The sequence below is a fragment of the Etheostoma spectabile genome, chromosome 17 (assembly GCF_008692095.1).
Source record: "Etheostoma spectabile isolate EspeVRDwgs_2016 chromosome 17, UIUC_Espe_1.0, whole genome shotgun sequence".
NCBI lineage: Eukaryota > Metazoa > Chordata > Actinopteri > Perciformes > Percidae > Etheostoma > Etheostoma spectabile.
This window is the reverse complement of record NC_045749.1, coordinates 6,456,141-6,479,352: the sequence shown is the minus strand read 5'-3', so window position 1 is coordinate 6,479,352 and position 23,212 is coordinate 6,456,141. Positions and strand designations below refer to the sequence as shown.

Genomic DNA, 23,212 nt, shown 5'->3' with positions numbered 1-23,212 from the left:
CAGTTACTCGTACTTTCCACCATTAATTTAATGTTATGTTTGTATGTGTATCATAGCATGCTGCTTCATTCACACACCGCCTCATGATCTGCTCCACCATATCACTAACTAATAAATAAGAGGCTGTTGAAATACTGAAATGTTAAAATGGAAAAGGTCGGCTGTGGAACACAAGGCCAGCCCAACAGCATATGAACCCAGGTTTAAAGGGATTGCGTGGCCAAAGAGTTGAGCGGCCTCGACTGCATGCATGCTGTCTGTGGCATCTCCCACATTAGTAAGCTTTGAGAGTGATATGTCAGCGAGAGTAATTATTGCCTGTCAGCTCCTGTGACACTGGGTTTAAGGGCCATCTCCACAGCTCCTATCTGCATCTGAGAGCCGGGGCACTTAATCAGCCTTGACAGTCAAGTCCAAAACAGCCATATTTTCCTAGAGATATTCTGTCAACATTTGTGCTGATGTAACTCAGGCCATCATGTTAGCTCTCAAGAGTCCTGAGTGCACTTTTAGGCCCACACATGCAGATGAGTGACTGAAACACAATGATTCTTAAAGGGTTGGATATTGAAATAAACTGTGGCCGAGCTGAGAAAGTGCAGGAGATCTTGTTTTGCTCTCCAACAAAGTCATTGGGGACCGGAAGGTGAGCATCATATGTAAAGCTTGGGGCAATGCATCTGATATGCACCCATTTTATTTATTTCTCCATCTCTGCCTCTGTCCCCAAATCAACTCATCTACCTGGAAGAGTGAACACACAGCCTCCTCCAGCGCTGCTACTCAGTGTCGTATTGCTGCAGCTCTTTAACACAGGGGACCGGACGACTGTGCAGTTAAACTGATGGTGGAAAAAGACGACATGAGAAAATACGCATTGCCATGAATAAAGAGGCCGAATGAGTGATAAAATGATTTTACAGAAATAGGCCTATCAAACTGTTTTTCTGTCATACATTAGATGACAAAGTGCCAAAAACCTGATATAGTTGTTGTCACTTTGTCACCTGCTGGCTGCTGGTGGATGTAGACTTTTACAAGCAATGGTAAATATCATTATCACATGGAAACATATTGTGTAAGTCAGTTCAAAGGACCAATCAAATATATGGGTTACAAAATAAAAGAATTGGGGTAACATAATATTTGCCAAATCACCTAGTAAATGGCAAGGCGTGGCCTATATTCTGTCACATAATGGGTTGCTTTTGTTTTACATCACATATTGGGCTACTAAAAATATGTAAATGACCTCATGAAGGCAGAGAGAAAGTGGTGTGAATTCAGAAGGGCCATAAGGTGCAAGTGGGCACATCCACTCACTCATAGTTGGACCCAGGTTTAATTTATTAATGAATCTAATATGGATTTTACTTTTAAACTCCTCCCAAAATTAGTTGGAAGCCACCTGTTTCAGAAATGATGACTGGCAGGGAGGGAGAGACCAGACGAGCCTAATTGATTTTTAAGTGGTGTCTCTCTGGGTTAGAAGAGTAAGAGGGGAGTCCACTTCAGGGATCCGCCAAACTCCTCCAGTTTGTACCTGAATTGAGGGGCAGTGATGTGTTGCTGATGCAGCTCAACAAGCCTCACTGGGGGCCAGAAGAGGGGTGGACGGAGGGGCCAGAGCCCGAGCTGAGCACGGTGCTCTAGGGGGGGGATGGAGGGTGATTATAAATGAACTTACTTCTGCAGAGGCAATGCGCTTACATGTCAAGCCTCATTCAGCAAACAATAGAAGGCATATCAGGTTTGTGATACGGGCACGCAAACACAAACACCCTCCTGATCTTTCTCCTCTGTCCTACTCTGATCACACTTTTAGTGATGATTACACAACACATTTCACTTTACAGTCTGAAAGCCACAATATGTTAATTTACAGCACATTATTACAACGTCTTAGTGTGCTATTATTAAAAACAAGTGATGCCTGGGTTGCCAACGTCACATTCTTATTGAGTGTGTGTTGCATATATAGTATTATATGCACCACCCACCGTCTCACACAAAGACACACACATGCGCGCGCGCGCACGCACGCACGCACACACACACACACACACACACACACACACACACACACACACACACAGGCATCATGGAGCCCGGACCTGCAGAGAAAAAGCAACTCTCCCTGAGTGAGCGGAAAAAAAGGGGGAGAGGGAGGCCGGCTTGCAGCTCCACTCTTCCAGGGTCTCACACACAAGATCCGGGCGCACGGCTCCATTGAGTACGAGGAGGCTTTTGCATGGAGGTTCATTAGAAGTAACGAGTTGACACAAGGTAAATCTTAATGTTGAGGCGCCTTTCTCTACCGGCCCGGGGAGGAGCCCTCATTAACTGTCGCTAACAACCCGTGTAAATACACTGATTGGACAGCTCCGATACAAGCTCCCAGCCCTGCCAGGAAGTCCCCCTAATGAGACCACACAATAAAAACAATAAAAGAAAGGGGAGAGAGAGAGAGGGAAAGAGAGAGAGAGATAGGTGTTAAAAACTTTTGTACGCTTTGCTATTAAAGTTGGCGCCACATATGCAGATGATTGACAACACAAAAATTGTGCGTTTACTCAATTGTGGCGTTTTTCTATTTCTTCACTGGGTTGTTTGGTGTATGCTCCTACTACATGGACGGAGGGGTTCCCTATACTGCACCAGTGATCATTACAAGTAAGCTGACAATTTACAGTTTTAAAGAACAGTTACCAACTTCGCCCAACTGTTTTGTCTCTTTGGGCCATTCAAACAAATAAATAACAGCCTGATAATTCTCACGCAATGAAAAGCGTATTTCTAGCCTTTAAAATGGTTAAAAAGAAATGATAGAAAAACATTGCCACAGCACCCAGTCACACGTTTTATCGGATAGCAGGAGAGAATGCACTGCATAAAAATATCAAACCACTTCAATCTTAATAAACATTTTTTTCCCAAACACGGTGATATTCTACCAAATCTGGCAATAAGTTAAATATGACGCGTTGCAAGAATTTTGTAAAAAGTAAAACACAATATGTCTAATGTTTCTCAATTATGATTAATAAAATTACATGTATTAAAGATCGTCATAAAAAATGTCATGAATTTATCACATCTCGTTGCCAGGGGTTTCACACTTTTCCAGCAAGAAACGTATTCAGTGCTGGATTAAATGACTTGCTTAGATGGATATTTTTTACAGTGTAGACACAGTGTAGCCTCCGTAGACTGGCATGGCCAGCATGGGACGGAGGCGAGTGCGCGCCCCGTCCGGACAGCATCACACATCTGCTCTGCAAAGGCACAGATCTCCCCGGTGCTCGGTGAATAAAAATTAGTAAAAAAGTAAAAAAACGGACTTTTGTAATATAAAAAAGAGATCCGAGAAACGCTGAGCTCCTCATTCAAACGAAAAATGTCTGATAAGCTTATCTGTTTCATTTCAGAACTATTTTTTAAAAAGTCTCCGGAAAAAAAAAAATAGTCTTCGAACATTATTGGCAACGGAAACTGGTCCGCTTAACTTACAGGAGCAGCGGCTGGATTTCCATCCTAACCTTGGACAACTGACCAGTGAAATAGCAGTGGACCAGTGTCACGTCCAGCTCCAGTCTCGAATGGTCCCAGTCCGTGTACTGGACGCTGCTGAGCTCTGCAGAGGACGCACAAGAGGAAGAAGAAAAAACAGGAGCAAAAAGAAGAAAATGTAATTTACGATATAGGTAATTTGTTGAAAAAACACTTGCGTTAAATTTCCACATCAATAAAATAAAATGTCTTGCAGGTGATTGATAATTGAAAGTTATCACATAAAAATATATGTATTTTTTTTAAATGCGCGCGTACACGTGTACATGCATTTACAACTATAAAGAGACAACTCGGTTTAAAGAAATGACGAAAATTAAGACTAGATATTTTAATACGTACCCGTCGTCCTGTGTATTGTTGAGATGAATCCAGGATGGAGCAGCAGGCACATGAGTCTCTCCTGTGTTGCCAAGGAGGGGTGTGCTGCCTTTTCTGGCCAGCCTCTGCCAAACCGGGGTCAACGAGGGAGCAAAAAATAAAACAAGACCCTTTTCTTTCGTGCCTTCTTTCTCTTTCCCTCTTACCTTTTACAGTCAACACCTTTTTCTTTCTTTCTCTCATCCGGTCCCCTTCGCTCGCTCTCTCCCGAACATGACGTAAGATCAGCTTTGTTTATTTGCTCTCCTTATTGGAACAGACTGATAATGAAAATAACTAATTGGCAATTAACCAGTATGGTAACTAACATTGCGTGTTGCAAGAACTGTTGGAGCCAAATTATAGTAGAAGCCTATTTCTTTAACAGCAAAACTAACTTTGCTTTAAAAAAAAAAAAGTTGTCTAAAAAAAGTTTGATGTCACACAGGAAGAAAGATGTTGGTGCAAAGCAAACAATAGGCGTCTCTGTATGCTTGACCAACATGTTATCAGTGTTTTACAGCGCAAAATGCTGTTTGTGTTGTCGTGTCTGGAGGTTTAGGCTGTGAGTAAACGGAGAAGACGCTAAATGTTCAGAGCTGTTGTCCCCCGCTGCTCGGAACATTCAGCAAGCCCTCGGATAAACACACAATTACGGCAGGTGAATAAACTTCTTTGGGGGGTGTTAATTACATGCTTAACGTAAACAAAAGCCATGTAAAAGAATGTGAATTAGCACTGTCCCCCCCCCCCCCCCCCCCCCCCCCCCCCCCCCCCCTCCTCAATCCCCATTCAGGTTTTACATTTCACCTCTAGCCTTTTCTAAGAGTGATTTCCGAATTGCCTGCAAGGGCTACTCCTAAGGCTCTGTCAAAACATAATGCTGGATAATACCTGCAGCCTTGGCTTGAATGGTGATCACCTAAATTGGTGCACCAGGAACCCAGTCAGGTAGGAGGCTTTGCATATTCGGAGTAGTGCTGCTAAGCCTGCACTCTCAACTTAATTTTGGGGTCGTACCTGCATGTGTGTGTGCGTGAGAGAGAGAGAGAGAGAGAGAGAGAGAGAGGGACACAGAGAAAGGGAGAGCGAGAGAGCGACGGGGGGGGGTATGAGCTTGGAGGTTAGTTTTAACACCAGCATGAAAATACCATCCTTTACTTCCAGTCCACAGAGCTTTCCAACGGGACCAATTCAAGTGCCACTTGGAATTCGTTCTCTTGAGGTTCATATAGCAGCGCAGAGGACAGGTTTGATCCGATACTACCCTACCCCCTCACACATGCGCGCACGCACACAATCACAAAAGAAACGCACAAACCAAACGCCTGACCCTGCAACAGGATCATCACAACCCCTGCTCTGTATCACATACACCTACAGATACTTGCACAACACGCATGTGCATGCAAAAATGAAAGTACCATTTTGCCAAAAACAAACATGCGTAAAAGTGCGCAAACATGCGCAAACGTGCGTAATTGCACGCTCGCACCTGCAGTTGTTAAGTATGTCAGTTGAAACGGTGAACATAGTTAACAGTGACTGTGCATGCATGTCGAGCTGGTCTACTCACTGTCCCTCCAAGCTTGAAGTCGGTAGTCTATCTGGCCAGCCCCGGAGAATGTGCAAATCTGAGGGAGGGAGGGAAGGAAAACTTTTGAATTCCTGAATGATTTTGTAGAAAGGCGGCTTAGGATCATTATGTCAGCTTTATTGAGGGCGGATTAAGCGGAGTCTAGATGCTACGCCTTGTACATGGCCCTTTCACAATGTGAGCACTGTTCGTGTTAGAGTGAACTCACACTATTTTAACACCCTGTAAGCCCTGTCTAAATATGAAGCCGTTTTAGCCATAAACATGAAAACCACACCGCCGTGGCTACTGCTATAAGCCGAATCCTGTGACTGAATGTGGACATTGATCATGTCCTTACTACTAGATCAAATACATGAAAACTGCTTTTATGTCCTGGTAAGCTTTCATGTTGCCATCTGATTGTAACTTCAATACTAATGGTATTAATTAGAGAGCCGGACTTTTAAAAACCTCGTGATAAACTAGTGGCATTAAAAAAAGGGTGATGCCATTGGCAAATTACTTTTTGAACTGAAACGCCATGATCTTTGTATAATCAACACAACGCTGCGCATCGATATTCATTTGGAACCAAAATTTGTGTTGGATGGAGGAGGCAGCGGACAGGGGGACAGGGCTGGGGCCAGGGCTGCGCCCAGGGGGAGCGGCATCACACTGCAGCCTACACTGGACCAGCACCCACCAGACACAAAGTGACCACACACACACACACACACACACACACACACACACACACACACACACACACACACACACACACACACACACACACACACCAGCGAACCCGAGAAAAGTCATGCAATTTCTTTTTTTTGTTTTTTAAATCATCGACGGATCCAGGGCAAAAGCCAAAAGCTTATACGATTGTGTCCTATTTTGTTCTTTTAAAAATCAAGAAAAGAGTAAAGTGATAACACATGAAAAGGAAATACGTAGAAGACTCTAACGCCTTCCATTTCCCTCACACAAAAATGAATGGAGTGATAAAAAAGATAAAAAGTAGAGCTACAGGAAAAACTGTACGAAAATAATGTGCAAATTGACTCGCTTCAAAACGTGTATTCCGGAGTTGCAGTCATTGGTTGTCCATTTGTCACCCTTTTAAAGCTCCCTCTGCCTCCCTCCCTCCCCGTCTCTGCTAAGCATCTCCAGTCTACATATCTTCTTTAGCTTTAACGAGCCTCGTTAAGATCGCAATAATATTCCACCCTCTAATTGCTCATTCCATTCAGCAGATAGGCGAGCATTGGCTTGTGCCTGATGCGCGAGGTGCGGTGGGAGGGTTGCTGTGGAGATCGGAGACTCTGATAACCCCCCGTGCGTGCTGCACAAGTGGTGAAAGCCTCGCGCTACGTACTGGCTAATGATTGGCACGCTTGACAGTGATTGGCAGGGCTGCCATGACAACGCTACAACGACACCAAGAAGACCAATAGAAAAGGGAAACAAAATGTTTCAATGCTACACTCAACGGCGGATTTAGGGGGGAGATATTATGAGGCTGGTGTCATTAGGCGATAGCCATTGAATCATTCAATCTTTTTTACTGGCCGTATTTTTTCGGTTTTTCCTTTTTCTTGATAATTTTCTTTCTCTCTCAGGTCATTTCCATGGTTTTCAGATCCCCTTTAGAGCTTTATCCCTCCCATTTCTTCCTGCCAAACTTCGCTGATCGCCCTGTGCTCCTGGCGAACAGCGCTCCCACCACCAGGTCTCCAGAAGACTTGTCCATGTTTCAGCTACCGACCCTCAACTTTTCCCCGGAGCAGGTGGCGAGCGTCTGTGAGACGCTGGAGGAGACCGGGGACATCGAACGGCTGGGCCGCTTCCTCTGGTCCCTGCCTGTGGCTCCGGGAGCGTGCGAAGCGATCAACAAGCACGAGTCCATCCTGCGCGCCCGGGCCGTGGTGGCGTTCCACACGGGGAATTTCAGAGACCTGTACCACATCCTGGAGAACCACAAGTTCACCAAGGACTCGCACGGCAAACTGCAGGCCATGTGGCTGGAAGCGCACTATCAGGAGGCCGAGAAGCTCCGCGGTCGTCCCCTCGGACCGGTCGATAAGTACCGGGTGCGGAAGAAGTTTCCGCTGCCTCGGACCATCTGGGACGGCGAACAGAAGACGCACTGTTTCAAAGAGCGGACGCGGAGCCTGCTGAGGGAGTGGTACCTTCAGGACCCATATCCAAATCCCAGCAAGAAAAGGGAACTGGCTCAAGCCACTGGACTCACTCCTACACAGGTCGGAAACTGGTTTAAAAACCGGAGGCAACGAGACAGAGCCGCGGCAGCAAAAAACAGGTTGGTGATTTTTGTCCTTACTGTCATAACACAGCAATGTAGAAAAGTTTGTGTAAAATGCATTTAATTGAAAAGACTAATGGGCGATTTTACTAAACACGTAGTCATGTTTACGGATAAAGACTGTCTAGGAAAAGGACGAGTCTGTCTGGCAGGGGGAGGGAGCAGGCTGCGGCGACATTTTTGTTATGAATTGAAAACAGGATGGACATTGAAAACACCATTTATACAAGATTTTTTTGTTTTTCATTTAGAAGAGCTTTTAAAAATATTTTTGCCGGAGATGTAAATAAACTGTGGAATTATCAGAACAGAACAAATACTATTAGAGTTAAAACTCAAGTTTAGTGTTCAGATAAATCTTAATACTACTACAACTGCTGCTACTACTACTACTACTAACCTACTAATAATAATAATCATAATAATAATAATCACAAACAAGAATCCTGTTAAACCGACGAGGCGATTGCGAAGTTTAAAAAAAAAAAAATAGAAACAGCGTGTTTATGTTTTACACAGTGAAAGCACTGTACTAAATAACAAAGAGTGCAGACATTATAACTATAAAAACATTACTGGGCTTCACTTATTTATAGTATAACCATTATTTAAATTATACTACTGTAAACAACTCTTATTTTAAATAATCAGTAAAAGTAAAAGGTAAAAAATAAACAGGACTGGATAAGTCTTAATATTTACTTAGCCACAAGTGAAATTGTTTGATTTACATTTTTATGAAAATTTGAAATTGTCACATTTTGCAAATAATTTTAAATATTATTGTGTTTGCTACCGAAGCTATGTTGTGATTTATTAAAGCTCCAAAGCGTAAATAGCTCCATTCATCATGGCTATGGTGCATTTATCATTTTAACATCACATGTTACTCAGTATTGGTCGAGAAGATTGTCTCAGAGGATAATGGAGATATTATTTATATTGCTTGACTAAAATGAGCATGCGTATTCAAAAGCATTTGAAGAGGCTGTATTCATAACATTAAGTGTGGTATCATTCCATTGAAATGCTATAATTGATTAGAAAATACCTCGGAGAGTACTAAGCCATATGAACACTATTCTAATCTTTTTTCTAAATGAATGGATATATTTCCAGTCTGATATTATCTCGCTGTGATGGAGTTATTATCATGAGTGGATTGGAGATAAACATTTAGGATGATTGAAGTAACCTGGATCTCGACGTCACTCATTCATGCACTTCCACTTCCATCAGATTGAAATACATCTGTGTCAAAGCCTCACGACATTTTGCGTTTGAATCAAGGCCTATATTTCATTTGAACAAATCATAATAATTTGCTTATGAATCTGAAGAGTCATTTGTCTTAATAAGAACGATAAAACTCTGAAATACTGAAGAAAAATCATAAATGTAGAGAACATGCTGCTACAAGCAGAGTACAAACACTAAAAACAGAATAGCTACAGACTGTTGCTGTGAATGCCATCAAACTGCTTTTATCAAAGACATCAAGTTGTATTTAAAGCTTATTTTTTTCTGCGGTGATATAACACCAAATTTAAATCCCAGATTGCTGACTTGCAAGTTGACGATGTCTACTTTTGTGGAAAAAAAACTAAACAAAAACATTTCTTCCAACATTTGGTAGTCTAAATGGTGCTGGGTTTTGTCCCCTGAAAGCTGGCTATTTGATAAAAGCATGCATGCATGGCTGGGGCCGGCAGGGGGAAAGAAAGGCGAGTTGGAACCCCTATTTTGCAGGAGGAGGAGGGGAAGGGGGACATTCTCAGGTCTAATTGCTATTTCTCTCATTTTTTTCCTTCTTTTTTCCCTCCCCTCCTCGCTTCTTTTCTTCTCCAGGCTCCAACACCAAGCAATAGGACCGAGCGGTATGAGGTCCCTGTCAGAGGCCGGCCTCACCCCTCACAGCTCGGCAGAGTCGCCTTCAACCGCGGCCAGTCCGACCACCAGCGTTTCCAGTATGACAGAGAGAGTTGATACTGGGACGTCCATCCTGTCCGTCACATCCAGCGACTCGGAGTGCGATGTATGATACGGAGAAAAAAAACACACATAAACAAACAAAAAGAGAAATATTTACAGGGAAAATGGACCTGAGAGGAAGAAAAAAAGACTTGTGAAATATCGCGGATGAAAAAAGGACCGATTGATATAAATATTAAAATAAAAAGAGATAAAGCACGTCGTTTTTTTTTTTTTTTTATTATAAAGCGCTTTCAAAGGACCCACGCCTCCCCCTCCTCTTCATACCCCACACCACAACCACCACCACCACCACCACTACTACTACTACTAAACTACTTGCATGATGTCATTTTATTTTTTATTTTGTAATCAGGGAGAATAACCGGAATGCAAGATTTTCCATCAGGAACATCGATCAGAGGGAATAAAAACAGATCGTCTTGGTGTTCGTCGCTTATTTTTTTCCTCATCTCCGTTTTTTTGTGCTGCTGCTGCTGCTGATGATGATGATGATGATGAAGGCGATGATGATGATGATGACGGCGAAGCAGCCGCCATGCAGACAAGATGCAATCCTGTTTTTACTTTGTGTTCATCAGACAATCATTTTAAGTCGTAAGCACCTTTTTAAATACACTTCTGTCACTGCCTGTGTGGGGTACATGGTCAAAAAAAAATATCGAACGGAATCGTCATGACTGTATAAGATTTTTATTTTTATTTTCAAAATTTTATATTGAATTATGTATATCTCAAATAATGCGATCATTCTCCCGGTCTGTACTATACGTGTAGAAATATGCTTGTACATAATTATTGCTCTCCCCCGTCTCATCCTCTTTTCTATCCCTTCCTCACTTTTCTTGACTTGGTGTTCCTACATAAAATATTTGTCAAAACTTACAACTGAAGTGCTCTAGGCGTTTTTGTTGTTGTTTTTTGGGAGGTGGGGGGGAGGGGGGGTATGATAATGACATATGTTACCAGTCACAGTTATGCAAAGAAAAAAATATATGAAAAGTGAAATTGTTATTTCTACATTAATTCAAGTACAGGCATCTTCTCTCTGCCGCCCCAGGGCCGCTCAAAGCGCTTACTTACATTCAATGTTTCTTTCTCGCGTGGTTATTATGTTAATGTCTACATTTCTAAATCAAATACAATATTCAATTTGCCATACCTCTTTGCATAATGTCTGTCTCGCCATCCGAGCAGGGATAAGGATATTGATAAGTGGCTAAACACATGTTCATATTGGGTCATTTGGATTGTGGAAGCGTTAATGCTCATCATGGCTTATGCGTTCCCGTACCAGGTTGTGCACTCAGCAGGCTGAACTCACCCAAAATAAGTTTGGTTTTATTTCCGGAACAGAGTTGACTAGGGGTTTAGCGACTATTCATCATATTGGTGTAAACTGAAACGCAAATGAATGCTGTAATTAAAATGTTTTAGATTTTTATTTTCCAGATGTCATACTTTACCCCTTTCTGAATTTATTAATACACGCCATGGTTGAAATCTATGTGATGTAGGTGAAATCGCCCTATATAACGGCCTCATACACACATTTTGGCAAACGTCAACGTCATGCAGCACTTAAAAAATGTGAGTGCTATTTCCCCTTTTGTTTACCGTTGCTAGTGAATACAGAAATTAAGTAAACGCGCCATTAAATGGGCTAATCACGATGGGACTCCTCCCCTGTCCCAATCTCCCATTGTGGCCTGTTGAAAAGAGCTTTTCTTCCTCGGACGAGAACCATTTCCCCCTCCAAAAAAGGCTTTCTCTCCTGCAGTCTCTTTCCATCTAAATCCCCAACCAATTATGCTGCAGACTAGGGCAGGTTTGCTGTAGGACACTGTTGCAGGAATTAGGGTTTTGGTGGAAACACTTTCTCAAAGATTTCTGCTTAGAAGCAGAGTTTAGGATTTCCCCATGGAAATACGGCGCTGTAGAAGCTGCAGGCGACTCTGTGTTACGCGTCGAGTGTCTGTGAGTGTTGCAGTCACGTCTTTAGCAACAGAAAGTAGGACAGAGGCTGCTGTTTGGCTCAGGGACACCGCAGGACTTTTAGAAAGTGGAGACTGTTAAAAAAAAGCAACAGTGTAAATCTGCATTTCTTTCACCAAGACAGATTTCTCCCTGACTTTTCTTATAATAAGACAACTGAAAATGTAGTGTCTCCAACAAGTGCAACACATGTAGCTTGGTGTCAGGAAGAACGGGATGTTTAGATATGTTTAAAGAATGTTTGGCGATTTTGTGCAAAGTCTGAAAGCTTGAATATAAAGCACTATGGGTGGTGTGTGTATGTGTGCGTGTGTGTGTGTGTGTGTGTGTGTGTGTTGAATCAATGCTCACGCTAAAGAGACTAAAAGGGGTATTTAACATTTAGAATAGAGACCAGGAAACCAATTCTCATACAAAAGCCTGCCTAATTAGACTAGTTTCATTTGTTTATGGGATTTTTTTTTCTCCATGTATCTAATTAATACAAGTTATTAACAAAGCAGGCTACTGGCACGGGTGTGTAAAAACACAAACAACCTTAGTATTGATCATAGCTCATAAATAGATGTTAAAATAGGCTTTTTTGTTTTATTCTTGTAAAGTGAAATCCTCACCGCTAAATCTGAGATTCAGTTTTTCAAAAGCTGAACTTGTCATAAACAGTAGATTGTGTTGTATATACTTTAGATCTGACTATGGATTATGTTTTTTCATCCTGAATGTTATCAGTCTCCCGGATGAAATGTGCACATAAGCTATCTGCTTGCATAAATCTCCCTCAGACGGACACCAATCAAAACACAAAAACAAGTGTGTCAAAAGCTTCAGCCATACGACTCAATAGGCATGTGATCCTGAAATAACCGAGGCATAAAGCAGACAAACTCAAAGCTCAGCACCCTGCCTGGCTGAAACAAACCATCTCCAGCCGCACTCACTGGCAGTCAATTGCAGATGAGGTGAATCTGTATCATATTTTAAACCCATTCCGGGTCTTAAATCGGCCTGCCACAGACAGATAGGCCCTATCAAGAGTATCGAGGGGCCATGGCACCACCGCACCAGCAGAGCCTTATCCCCCCCTCCCCTTTCTCTCCATTTACGCACTCCACAAGTTTTATTGGCAGCGACAAGTCCCGGCTATGATTGAGATTAAATTAATCGTAAACTGAAGAGCATTTTTATCGGCAAAGGACGACAAGAGGATTAGGGCTCTATCTGAGAGATGGAGCCACAGATAGGGACTCATGAATACAAAACAAGCGATGAATGGGCTTAATTTGCGCAACGTAACGTTCACTATTCCAGGGCTCTGGAAAAACAGAGCAAATATCCAGATGTAAACTTAAGACTTAATTTAGGCCTACTTGTGAAAAAAATATGAAAAAGTCAGCTAAAGTTTGAAACTGCAGTCGCCCTCTACATATTTCATGGGTTCGTTGTGCTCGTCGTCTACTTTCTAAACACAAATAGTGTATTACAAAGGGATTTCCACAAATCCACCATCAGCTAAATGTTTAAAAAAAGTCTAATTAGACGCTGGGATGTGTAATGCCAGAGACACACTAAAAGTCAATATGAATAAAATATCATAGCGATTTTCCAGCAGGGCATGGTCAACCGTGTAAATGAGACGCATGTAAACAGGTATATGATTGTCCTCGCTGTGAACATATGTAGGCCAGAGTGGCAGAAGTAAAAAGTGCTGTAAGTGTAAGTCTATCTGTTGCTGGCTGGGGTCATTAACAGTGGGGGAGTTCTTGTTCGTGATCTGTCAACTCAAATATGGATCACAAGACAAAGGAACTTAGCGAGGAGTAATCTCTGTGTGTGATACTTAGATGAGGGTAAACGAGAATGTGAGACAAAAAAAAAAGGGAGGCATGTTTTTCTCTTTTCGCTCCCTGAAGTTGTTTTGCATGTATCTGTCCTCGTGCATCTGACATACACGATTTGCCGGAAAGTCAACTACATAAAGACGATGAGTAAGTATGATTTAAGAGGAGAAAAGCACATGAAAATGCTCTTCTGAAAAATATAAGAAACTTAAGTTAGGATTGAGGGTAATTGCGTTGTAATGATCCGCTAAGAGGTCATAGTTTACCTTTCCTTTTTATTTAAAACCACGACATCCTGTATACCGAAGTTAATGCAGTCACTGTCAGTCCAACTAGGGAACATGAGGAAGAGGGGGGGGGGGGGGGGTATTAAGCCGGAGTCTGGCAGTGAGAAATACTTGCCTTGCCCTGTTTTTTCTCGGATTTCACCGGTTAACTGAACACAACTTTTCTATTGGTGTGTATTCATGCAGCACCCAAAGAGCACCACTTTTTCCTATAGCCTCACCAGCGCGGCTGTCAGTGCAGGAATGAGCGGGGCCCTTTGGACTAAACGTTATGCTTTCATCTCTCTCCTTTCTTCAGTAGGTAAGACGCAGGGCTGCAGCATTCCTCCTGACTGAGTGGTCATTTGTACCAAGTTATGTGACCATGATCTGTCATTATGTCTTATAGACGGACAGCTATAGCATACAGACACAGACACAGTGTACTTTTCTCCTTTTCTGGCTTATTATGGGAAATATTAGCAGCAAACAGGCATCCCTGTAAAGGCCAAAACCACTGAGTCTGCATTAATTACACATTATATTGTCACTTTACCATCACCCTTAAATCCCGACTAAGCTTTAACACATTTTAGAAGAATTAAAGCACATAGCTTCAGAGTCTTACTTGATTTTAGTAATATTAAAGGGATTATAGGAGATAAACACTACTATAAAACTCAATAAACTCAGTTGGAATTTCTTAAAAAAAATAGTCTATATGCTAATAGTGAGATTTGGTTATGGGGTCAGGTCACTTCTATAATTTGGCGTGGCTGCAAGCAGGTAAACGTCGGGAGATGCGTGACATTTTGTGTAATTTCGATTTGACCAAGTTGCGTAAATTGTGCGCGCTTTTACCAATGCCAGGCTGTGCACCTGCTGCTTGTTGTCAACTGATCACCCCCCAACCCTATCACATGCAGTCTGTCTTTCACGCTCACCATTTATCACACACACACACACACACACACACACACACACACACACACACACACACACACACACACACACTCTCCCTTACTCTCTATGACAAGGGCAGCGTTTGAAAATGTTCTTCTATTAAATTGTAATTTGGAGGTCACACAAGACAGGAGGCAATGATACAGGATCAGCAGTGTGTAAGCTTTCATTATATGTGGGCTACCGACGGTACAGACAGTTGGGATCATACTCTCTCTTTCAGTTTGCGAGGTGTGTGTGTGTGTGTGTGTGTGGTGGGGGGTGTCAAGGAATACTTCAGTCTAATGCTTATTAGTGTGGACTGACATTGCACAAGCCTCATCTTTTTAAAACAAGCATAACATGAAAGCAACCCAACTCTGGCTTACTCGAGCGAACATGACCACCCCCCAACCCTCTCGCGCGCGCACGTGCACGCGTATAGCCTTCACAGACAGCACATATGGAGGTTGTGTGTGTGTGCGCTGGGGTTGGTTGGGGTGGGGGTGCTTGGTGCAGGCTGTGATCTCTCGCCTTGTGCACACCGAGTGGACAGAGGGCTGAGCAGCTTAAATGGAGCCCCAGCACCTGTGTTTTCTACCGCCGTTCTCAGGCCTTCGCATGGCGCAGCCCTGATGTATGCACTGGGAACCGTGCCGGCAACTCGCAGACGTTATATACACCATGTGGCAGAAATAAAAGGTAAGGATGTGGGAGGCTATCTCAGAATTAAGCTCCAATGAATAATTAAAGTGAAATCCCCCAGTCTATGGGTTTTCATGCTGCACTCCGTTCTCCCCTTCTGTTTCGGTTGAAGATTATTATTAACCAGCTTTTAACCAATTGTGTGTAATCAAAGTCAATCGATTTGACCAGGTTTTACAAACACAATAAGGAATCATAGCTTGATATTATATAACATGTCATTTAAATTTAATATTAAGTATATCGGCTGCAGTGGTCCATTTAAAAAAAAAGATTAAGTGACCTAATAAAAGCCACCTTCGCCTTTTCTCCATTTCCACTCTTACTAATTTTAAATTAAATCTCAAACGTCTCCACAAACACGTTACTGAATAATTGTTTATTAGCAAGGCACCACTAAATCAGACTCTTGGACTTGGTGTGATTTGGTGACACCCACTTTGGTCCCCCTTTTCCTTCCATGAATTGGTGATTGTTCCCTGCTCTGGCGCTGATGGCTGTTGTCAGTCAGCTGGAGTTCGTGGCTGCTCTGGTACTGAAATCACCGGATGAACCTGGACACGGACACCTCACACATTCACCATTAAGATTTGGCACGATAATACGTGACACGAGTTCCAGGTCAACAACGTCAATCGGTTTCATGAAACCCAATGCCTTTTGCATTCATTTTTAAAAGAAATAGACAAATCTCAAAATCAAGTCAAAACAAAATGTGGCATTTGTATTGTCTTACTCCCAAACCAAGACTAAAGAAGACCCAGACTGAACGTGTATTGTTGTAAAGTGGCTGATAAAGTTAAAGATTGTGTATCTAAATATACCCCCAACTGGTGTGTTAGGGTATGTTCGGGATATATCTGACTCGTATCATAGTTTGACCAAAGCAGGCTATTTGTTTTATATGTGAAAAGATTAAATTGTCATCCAGATAGAGATCATAAATGTTGTTGTTGTAACAGAGGAAACTTAGCCCACAAAGACTGATATTCGTTTGAGCCACAATTCTAAAATATGTATTGCGCCACATTGGTCATTGCATATAGCACTGCCTAATATGTGACACACCGTAAAAAGCCTCGGCTTTAGTAAAGCCTGTCTGGTGACACGCCTCTTTTTTGTGCCCATGATGCATTTAACAAAAGGTCGGAGATTGACTGAGGCCTGGGTGTCCTTATCAATTTAACCTCCATTTACAAAGCTATAGGATGGATTACCCGGGATACCAAACTCACCAACATCCCCGACCAGAGAAAAAAACCACACTGTGAGGGGATAGCAGCGGGCCAGGCAGGTCTAAAGCTGGCCAGACTGAAGGCTGAGCGGAGCAGAGAGCCAAACGTGTTCCTTGACTGCCATCTAGAGGAATCATCTGGAAGAAACGAATGTCTTTCCAAACTCTTCATTTCAAGTCAAGTGACTCCGAAATGAAAGGCGAAGAGCACCAACATGTACACTTCTAGTGAACCGGTTCAAAAGTTCAAATTCAATTTTTGAATTGTAATAGAATTTTGTTTTGTAAGTGGTTTTACACCACTATAGTGACAGCGCTGTTTGGCTGTATTTCTGTTAGAGTTGGTACTTCTCTGTTAAATCCTCCTTGTGCTATAGTTAATGCAATTGCGAGCACAGGCATACATCAACTGGCTTGCACTACAGGGACAACTGTAGGCCAGTGAAGTCATAACTGTCCACTCATACACGTACTGTATGCACAGTGTACAAGGCACAGTCATTAAAGTTTCATTGCATGAAAGTCAAATGATGTTGGAACACTGAACTGGCCTCTCCATTTAGTGCTAGATCAAGGATTCAGACGCCAGAGAGTGTAATGGAACCCCTGATCCCTGGTTAATTTTTCAAAACTGATACCCAGAGTTTTACTGCAGCCGCCAAGAAGCCAAGTGACTGACTGATGTGTATGAGAGATGGTGGGGCTGGTGAGGAAGGGAGGCATAATGGTGTCCACTGGAGCGCGGCCTTTTAGAGTTTAACTCCCCTATTATGGAGAGCCGGGGCAGGGGGAGGAAGAGGACAGAGTAAGCAACAGAGAAGGTTTCACTGTAAATGGACAGTAAAATGCTTGCAGCAACTAGGCTTGAATCCATTATTAAATTATTGTAGGAGGAGAAGGGTATGCCGGCATGTTACATGCCATAAGCAATATCTTTTTCATTTCCCCCGCTTTGGACCCACTCATATGTCCTAAAACGGTTTCAGCCCGATTTCAAGTTCACATACACTCTTTATCTGGGGCTCAGTGGTTCAATGGAGATACATCCAACTTGCATGGACCTATAGGCTAATAGAGCCTAGAGGTAAAACATGCTCTTTGAGAGAAAATGATTGGATCCGTGGAATTTGTATAAAAGCCTGTAATTGTATACTTTAAAGGGCCCATAGAGCAAGATGAATAAATTAGTGGAATAAATATATATAAACACAGGCATACTGCAATTCATGATAACATGTAGAACATACCTGAATCCAGTACCAGAAGCCAAATGATAGTCTCCTCAATTAGAATTTTCCATTGTTCACGTCTCTCCTCACATATTCAGTTCCCTTCATCCAACTGAAAGGTTTTGCTTGTCTCTTAGATGAAAATTAACCATCTGGAAAAGGGGGAGAAAGTTTAATGACATGTCTGTTTCAAAATCACCCCTTGCAATTCATTTTCTATGAGAGCATCTACTTCAGAGGTGGATGTAAGATGTACCTTGATAGTTAATAACCAACTCAGGGGTCTGGAGGTCCTCAGCTGAAGCATGCTGTTTTGTCCAACCACTTTTTCTATTTTTAATAAGTTCCTGTACATGAGTCGGTTGCGGAGTATCTTTAAAGCGCCTCTTTAAAAATGTCCTATGTCCCGAGGTGGCCTTAAAACACATGCATTATTGAAGCATGCACCGGCCTTGTCCTCCGCACTCCCTTCACTCAGTCCAGTTCAGCAAGCAGCAGCAGCTCCACAGCTCCCACAAGGGCCGGGCGAGGAGAAATAAAACACAGGCCAAGTTGTTCAGAGCTCAGAGTCCTGATGTATGGCTGTGGAGGTGGATGAAAGAGGAGCAGATACAGGTCAAAACATCAAATGTCCTTCACAAGTTCACATTGTTACTGAAGTCCAGATATTCATTTTCCGCTCAGGAATGTTGTGAAGCATGAATCAGTGAGGTGAATAATTCTGGTAAGATTACACAGAAACATCTTAGGAAAGATGATATAGCACACTTACATTGCCAACAAGGAGTTTTCACATCTCAAAGTGTTTGAACAATGGCAAAAGAAACTTCTTACAATATCTAAACTATTCTTCTTTGGAGCAACATACACAAAACAGTGAATACTAATAATTCAAAACATATTTTAGGCATAAACTGCATAATTAGATAATAGAATAAATTCTTTAGTTTTAACAATATTATATATAATATATTGTTGTTTAAAGCCAACATCAAATCTTTGGCTCTTCTTTTTCTCTGTATCTCCCTCTCTCTGGTTCACAAACACACACACACACACACACACACACACACACACACACACAGACACACACAAATGTGAACAGTTGGAGAGAATTGAGAGAGGGCAAAGGGAGAGGTTGAGAGCTGTGTAAATGGTCAATTGGCTTAACTCAGTGGTGTCTGTTCTTGGTGTGACGATGTCAGTGGGCAATGTGCAAATGTGCACTCTTTTGATTTCCCTGATGTAATCCTCTCCAGCATACTGGTAGTCTATAAAGCCCCAGGGAGGAGAGATGAGTGAGATGCTGGATAGTGTTTGTTCTGGGATTAAGATATCACTTCTTTGCGTTGGTTCTTTCAAATGTCACACGCACACATGCAGATTATGTATTCATACTCTGCATGCGTATGAATGTACACACAGGAACATATTCACACACACACACACACACACACACACACACACACACACACACACACACACACACACACACACACACACACACACACACACACACACACACACACACACACACACACACACACACACACACACACATACACACATACACACACACACACACACACAGTCTTCTGTCCCTGAATTCACACATCGTCTGTACTTGTCGAGCTTGCAGCTGTCTCATTATGTTACACTGCCATCTAGTGATCTACAATGACACACATTCACCTGAAAAACAGGATAACCTAAATTCTATGTGAAAATGTCACCATGAAAACAATTTATGATTTTATTATCAATCTATCATTACAATCTTTTTAGTAGGTTTTCGTTCGACAGTCACATTTTTCAATCACAGCACGACTGCCAATGGCAGCGTTAGAATCAGTGTGTAACTCAGAGGCTGCAACGGTCCTGACATTGTTAGCTGGAAATATATCATACAGTAATATGATATCACATGAACACTCCTTTTCTAATTCCTGATTTTAAATGGACCTGTGAATGTGGATTAGGCAGCCTGTCACTATCAACTGCAACATCATTGAGTTGATTTAACACCACGGTTGCAATGACCATCACCATCATCATCATCATCATCATCATCATCATCATCATCATCATCATCATCATCATCATCATCATCATCATAGCCCTCTCTTCTCAGAAATATCACCACTGTGCCTAATAGCAAATCTCATATGTTTCAGATTAGCCTTTGGCCAGAACCCAAAACACATGGCCTATCTAAGATGATCAAAATACAACGAAAAAAATGGGCTATGAGTTAAAAAACGTTTGACAAATACGTTGATATAAATAAATAATAAAATAAATAAATCTTATCTATATTCTTGTATGCCATCAAATTATGACAAATCCTACACCTGGATATGTTCATTGTGCAATTTAAAACATAATAATAATACACAAGAAGTAATTACTGCTCTACATTTTTTATATTTAGAGACCTGGAAATATTTTCACTTTTGTTTTGATGTGCAAACATGAGTCATGCAACAAGCAAAATAAATGTTGTACTTTAACCACAAGGGGTCATCATGAGTTCAAGGTTGAACATTTGACTTAATTCATGAAATGATAAGATGGAAGTAAAACAAAACTGAAGAATAAACACACAAATAAAAGAGTGACAGCATCTGGCATGCATTCACTCAGAATACATTACATGGAAAACTATTCCCTGTTGCGCCCAAAAGAACAAACAGCCTTTGCTGTTGTCTATACAAGCTGCTAATGGCATTCATGGCTTCCAGATCCATTCCAGTAGTTGCATGTGGGTGTGTGTCAAGTCAAGTGTAAAATAAATTACAAATGGTGTACACAGAAGCTTTAAGGTCACTGACACATATCCCCCCTTCTATGCTTACCTCTCATTGTGTAGTGAAATCATACCCGTGGCATGTTTTCTGCATTTCTCACTACCAAATTGCCTTGGCTAAAACCCAGGAGCGTTTGAAGTGCAGCAGAGAAGCTAATCAAGCAGCAAGTGAATGGCAACAAAGCAAAAGAGACTTCAAGCAGCTGCCACTGCTGTGTGTGAGAAAATAATAACAACAAGAGGAGTCCACAGCTTGGAAACCAGCGTAGTGTAAGTTATTAGAAAGAGGAAGACGGCAGGCAGGAGGAGGGATGGGAAACGGAGGGAAAGTCAGGAGAACTACACATATTCAATGTTATTCTTAATGGTGATTTAACTCAAGGATGTAAACACAAATTAAACAAGAATGTGGATTTGAAAGAAATGTGTGACTATTGTACTAACGTTATATCCACCAGTAATACTGTAGCTGCTATTAGACAGCATCCCTTTCCATCACCCTCTCTTTCATTGTCACAGAATTTCTACACTTTCAGTCACTACGACATAAACTGGCCGCTCTGTGAGGTCAACAACATACTCAGAGCAGGTGAGCTTTACTCACCTTTTTTAATAAACAATAATCAAAGTACATTTAAAGAGTGCTAGAATTTGATGAAATTAACTTAACACACAAAAAAGAATTAGGAAGATATCATTTTTTGCCTCTACGTTTGAGCAAACCATGAAAGAATAAGCATGTTTTTGATACAAAAGAGCAATATTTACTTCCTTTACCTAGCAACTTCATAATCTTGAGGCAGGCAATAATAGTATTTACAACATGGTAACTAGCAGCATAGTGCAACTTGTATTAAACATATTCATCAATGTCAATTGACAATACCGTTTGCTTGTAATAGTTTAGTGGGTGTAACTCTTTAAGGTTAAAGCTGCAGTAGGGAGTTCTGAGAAAACGTGGACTTAGCCTAAAAATTGAACGAGCACCCTTACAGTCCCCCCCCTTGCTCTCGTCTGCGCTACAGCCCCCCCTCCACTCTCCTCCCCCACAGCGGGGCCTGCCGTGAACGCGCAGGCTAGTAAGCAGGGCCACCGATCTTTCCACATCCTCTGGCCAATACAGGGGATTTACTCTGATAGGGTATAGCTTATAAAAAAATTGCTTATTTAAAATATTTCTATTAAAAGTTTTGTAAATTTTTTTCAATGAAGGGTTTAAAATGATTTTTTATGTAATCGCTCATTTGTGACAACAAAATAGCACACTTTACACAATCATTACTGAATTACCTTTTGGATCTAAACTTTCAGTAGAATGATGAATCAGTGAAGAGCTCAATAACGCAGAATAACATCTTAGAAATATGTCTTTGGTTTTATTTTGCATAGGGGAAAATAAATCAGCTTTTTCAGAAAAGTTACTCCTGCGCACAGAGAATACTGAACATTGATTTGGACTGAACGATCTCCTTCACGGTGCCTCTGTGTCTGGGCCATGTCTGACCTGTTGAAGGAGCACAAAGAATTTGTGTCAGACATTTGATTTGCAAATTACACCCTGAGGAGAAGAAAACATGTTTAAAAATAATCAAAAGTAGAAGTCTGCCTTGCCAAACTTCGACGGGACAGCGCACAATTAAAGTATTTACCTATCTACATTTGTTGTGATTGACAAAAAACATTTGGCTTACTAATTGTAGGTATCGAAACAATATTGCTTATACAGGGTGAAGGAGTTAGCAAGTAAAGTTAATCTTCACCTGCTACAACCATCCTCCGTGCCACAAGCTAAAAGCTAACTGTTAGACTTAGCACAAGCTACAGAGTAAACTAGAGATTTCGCTATCACCAGTGTACTGAAAGTGTACTGTAACCATCGTATCTTAGTGTGTAGTTCTTAAAAAATGAATAAATCAGCAGGGATACTTACATGTCAACAGAAATGTGGCTAACGCTAGCTCTGAATCCGTGTTGAATCCTTCTAGGAGGCATAGCTTCCTCCACCTCTGAAACCCGCTTCGATGTTGACCCTCGCTTATTTCGGGCTCGTTTTAATTCTTAAGCTCGCTTTGTCACGTCTTCTTCGTGTTTGCCAGTCTTGTTTTCTGAGCAGGTGCCACTCGAGAATGTCAGTTTTCCTGCAAAAGTTATTTCCCGCGATTGCCAACTGCAGCAGCACTGGCAATCTTGAGCTTGAACACGGCCGCGTCTGCGGGGAGGGGTATGACGGCGCGTACACCGAGAGTGATTGACACGTGCTAAGACAGTCCTCCTTGCTCTGATTGGCTGTTTCTGACCGGGACGGTGGTTTTCTGCATGGCAGTAAGAGGACAGAGAGAGCCACAGGAGCTTGATTTTTTTCACAGATTA

At 41.9% G+C, this 23,212-nt stretch overlaps 1 protein-coding gene across 1 annotated transcript; it reads left to right on the top strand.

Annotated features, from left to right (window-relative positions):
* Positions 1–6,890: 6,890 nt before the first annotated feature.
* six3a (SIX homeobox 3a) lies at positions 6,891–11,269 on the top strand. The gene is made up of 2 exons (XM_032541721.1): positions 6,891–7,832; positions 9,684–11,269. The coding sequence occupies exons 1-2, from the start codon at positions 7,141–7,143 to the stop codon at positions 9,874–9,876; spliced, it is 885 nt and encodes a 294-aa protein (XP_032397612.1). The 5' UTR covers positions 6,891–7,140; the 3' UTR covers positions 9,877–11,269.
* Positions 11,270–23,212: the final 11,943 nt, after the last annotated feature.

What these genes read in the sequence shown, in the direction of transcription:
- six3a (XM_032541721.1), top strand. Translation starts at nt 7,141, where the DNA reads ATGGTTTTCAGATCCCCTTTAGAGCTTTATCCCTCCCATTTCTTCCTG. An exon ending in GCCGCGGCAGCAAAAAACAG is followed by an intron (nt 7,833 to 9,683) that starts GTTGGTGATTTT and finishes TTTCTTCTCCAG; the next exon opens with GCTCCAACACCAAGCAATAG.